The sequence below is a fragment of the Otolemur garnettii genome, unplaced genomic scaffold (genome assembly GCF_000181295.1).
Source record: "Otolemur garnettii isolate 467f Iridium unplaced genomic scaffold, OtoGar3 scaffold00173, whole genome shotgun sequence".
NCBI classification, from domain to species: domain Eukaryota; kingdom Metazoa; phylum Chordata; class Mammalia; order Primates; family Galagidae; genus Otolemur; species Otolemur garnettii.
In genome coordinates, this window is record NW_003852568.1 from 1,406,997 (window position 1) to 1,410,732 (window position 3,736).

A 3,736-nucleotide genomic window follows, 5' to 3' on the forward strand; every position below is an offset into this window, starting at 1 on the left:
TGAGGCTCTGTCTCAAAAAAAAAAAAAAAAAAAAAAAAAAAACCAATTGATGCTGAATTGGATATGGGCCAAACAACTATAAAGGACTTGGAGAGAAAGTATAAAAATCTAGACAGATTCTGTATTCATATCAAAGAGAACTTATAAATGATTCAGAGTAGGGTTTATAAAGGAATGACAGCTTAGATCTCCAAATAGATGAACCAAAAGCCTTATCCTTCATTTGAAAGAAAGAAAAAAACTAAATACGCTTTTCTATCTTTTAAATCAAAATGTTACAGAAACATACTTTCACTCCTTACCTTGACATACATTTTTTAAAAAACCAACTTCCTCCTACTTGCATAAAAGACCTTTGCTGTATTTTGTATGTCACAGAAGATACTCACTACCTTTAATCAAAAACTTGAACTTTCTTTCATTATATCCTTATTACTATACATCGCCACTCATTTCACTACATTTCTTTATTTCCATCCACAGCCTAAATAACTAAGGAAAGCCAATATAATATATATTCAGCTGCACAACATATCCTGGGGATTGTACTTCTAACAGATCGGACCCAGAACAAACTTCATACAAGTACCACCACTGCATTGTGAAAAGAAATTACTTTCAATTTAATAATATGCAAGTTAAAAATTGGTAATATCTTCATAAAACTAAAATAAAAACTTTTTCAAACACTGAAAAGTGATCTGGTGTCTACATTGTTAAATGCTAAGTAGTGAAACTTTTTACCCATCACCATCACCATCACCATTATTAACTAAAGCCCCAAAGAAGGAAAGGAAAGGCCAGTACAGTGCTGCCAATAAATGAAAAGTGCCGAAGACTGACTTACCTTCCGATTTTGGTCATAAGCAGAGTCAATCCCCAAAATGCTATTCACTTCTAGGTACGCGTATTTCTTTTCCAGGACACTGACCACATGTTCAACTTTCACTTTTTCTCCAGTTCTCACCTTGTTATAGATCTGAAGAAAGAAATACCATGTAACCAAATACACATTTAAGTTCAAATTTCAAGGTGTTCATCACAAAACATTTCTGAATGGAGAGGAAACTACGGGTGTTTTTCTTAAAAGGACATATTGCACTACTGGAACACTCAAAAAAAGTGTTGGCATGTTAGCAATCCTCCCTTTTCTATGTATCTCACTAAGATGACTTCTTGGGTTAGAAACTAAATATTCTTTAAAAGACTCAGGGGCAGGGCCATGTTAAGTTCAAATACAAAAACGTGTTAAGAATAATCTGAATACTTATAAGTAACCTTTGAAATAAAATTTATGCCCACGATGTTTAGGAGGGAAAAGATTGCAAACCACATATAAACGAATCCACTTTTTAAAAAACAGACCAATAACAACAAAACTGTACCTGTATTTGTACAGTTAAACTTCAGGAAGGGCACATGGCAACTTTGAATGGTGCCGACTTTTAAGGAGGATTGGGGGAAAGAGAGGGTGACACAGAAATTTTAAACTGACATTATTATTTGACTTTTTTTTTTACAGTGAGCATGTATTACTTTTGTGATAAAACACTAAAAAGAAATGAAAACTCATACTATTCTTTTCCTGCATACACATATCTGTTGGAGGGGGACGTTAAAAAGTAGATTTTGAAATGCTTATTACTCCAAGTGACTTCTTTTGAACCTATCTCATTCTCCTTTGCCCTCTTGCTAGTTACCTTCCCCGACATTTCTCAAGATCATAGCAAAAGCTCATTGACTAGTATCCACATCACTTTTTTTTGCCTTACATCAGACCCATCTCCTTACACTGCAGCAGAATGATTTTTGATCTGAGACCAATCCAAGCTCAGGTTACCCCAGCTGCCTCGCTTACAATGGCCTCAAGGAGGTGGCTCCCCTTCCTCCACTTTGCTCTCACAATGCTCTGCCCAAGCCACACTAACAACCTGAAATCACTACCTTGGATTTGCAGCTGTGCTCCACTGCTTCTGCCTAGACCCACATAGGACAACCGTTCATTCCATGAAAATGCCCATGACTGTCGCCAGGATGGGTAAGGTCCTCATGCAGGATAATTTTGCTCTCCACACTATATGACAGCATCTGTTTGAACACATCCCCTCATTAGGCTGCAAGGTTTTTGTGGACAGGGATGAGGCTTACTGTTATTTGCAACCATCCCCCTATATACAAAGCTCATACCAGACCTGGCATATGGTGGGCCTTCAGGAAATGTTACCCAAATAAATGAACATTCTAACTAACAAAAAATGCTCCAAATGAAGCTCTCAACAATACATGTAACATAATAAACTGCAGAATAACATCATGTTTACAGGCAAAAATGGTAAAACTTAACTAATTTAAACATGATTTCTTAATAGTTACCATTAATCTATAAACTGCTACTTACAAAATAGCTGGTTATACTCAAAAAGAGTAGCAAGAAATAAAACAAGGAGAATTCTTTGAACTGTGCCTTAAGTACACACACAAATTAGGATATTTCAAAATATCCAGTAAAAATGGAAAAACTAGACTGTTATATGCCAGAGGTGACAGGTTCAAACCCAGCCTCGGCCAAAAAAAAAACTGCAAAAAATAAACAAAAACGTAGTTTATGATCAGAATATTAAACTAAACTCTAATCAAAAAATTATATAACAGTCTCAGAAGAAAAAAAGTAGACTTCTTTTTATACAAGTAGAGTCGCATATTTATCACTAGTGATTTCAAATAACCAAAGGGCAAAAGATTAAGATACACTAGTCCTCCTAAGGAATCTTAGCTGAAATTGCAGCAAGCTATTGTTAATGTTAGTAAACCAATAAAGACAAACTCTAAAATGTAACACAAATAGAGTCAGTGCAAATAATTTACTTTTTCTCAGTATAAAACATAGAGTTCTCTTAAAATACATTGTTTTCTAGAATAAATTAGATTTAAAAAATTATTTGCCATTTTGAACACAAACATACATGTGTCAGAGTCTGGAAGGCATGGTAATCATCCACTTCATGGGCGACATAATTATATGCTCTAAGAACAGCTACACCAGCATCTTGCATCCCATCAACATCTTCAGAGTCATTAACCACAAAGATAAAGCCAATTCTGGAGGAGGAAAGAAAAAAGAAACATCTCAAAGAATGCAACCAGTGAAAAGGAATGGCATCCTTTTATCTGCTTCATGTGTATACTGGAGCTAATAGAGAAAAAACTATTCTTAAGTGAAAAGCAGTTCACATCCTACTCTAATACAGCTGTTGACAAATATATATACATACATGGGTCACAGAAAGGCATTTTCTTTTTTGTCGATTAATATGAAGGTACAAATGATTAGGTTACATTGTGTGCATCTGCCAGGTAAATTCCTCCTGGGTGTAGCGGAGCCCTTCACCCAGGTCTGCCATATACCTACACTGTGCCCGTTAGGTGAGAGCTAATTATACCCCTCCCCTCCTTCCTTCTCTCCACTCTCTCTTCCCCCCAACTTGATTTTAATTGTATTTTCTCTCATGTGGGAATGCAAATGTTCATCTATTGGTGTCACATTAGTATCGAGTGTATTGGATACTTGCTTTTCCACTCTTGTGATACTTTACTAAGGAGAATGCTCTTTTTTTTTTTTAATTGAATGATAACTGTGTACATTGATGCACTTTGGGGGTACATAGCCTTCATGTAACTTTCTTAGTTATTGTGTTAAAACATTCATATTCTACTCATAAAAAGATTCACTTGTACC

The 3,736-nt window shown here is 35.5% G+C and overlaps 1 protein-coding gene across 1 annotated transcript in view; it reads right to left on the bottom strand.

Moving 5' to 3' along the window:
* The window catches only part of UGGT1 (UDP-glucose glycoprotein glucosyltransferase 1), a 114,460-nt gene that overhangs the window by 52,676 nt on the left and 58,048 nt on the right, over window positions 1-3,736 (bottom strand). Inside the window, exons 15-16 of the mRNA XM_003800346.3 lie at window positions 2,964-3,099; window positions 848-979 (exon numbers count right to left, since the gene is read on the bottom strand). Coding sequence (XP_003800394.1) covers window positions 848-979; window positions 2,964-3,099 — 268 coding nt within the window. The remainder of the gene's footprint in view (window positions 1-847; window positions 980-2,963; window positions 3,100-3,736) is intronic.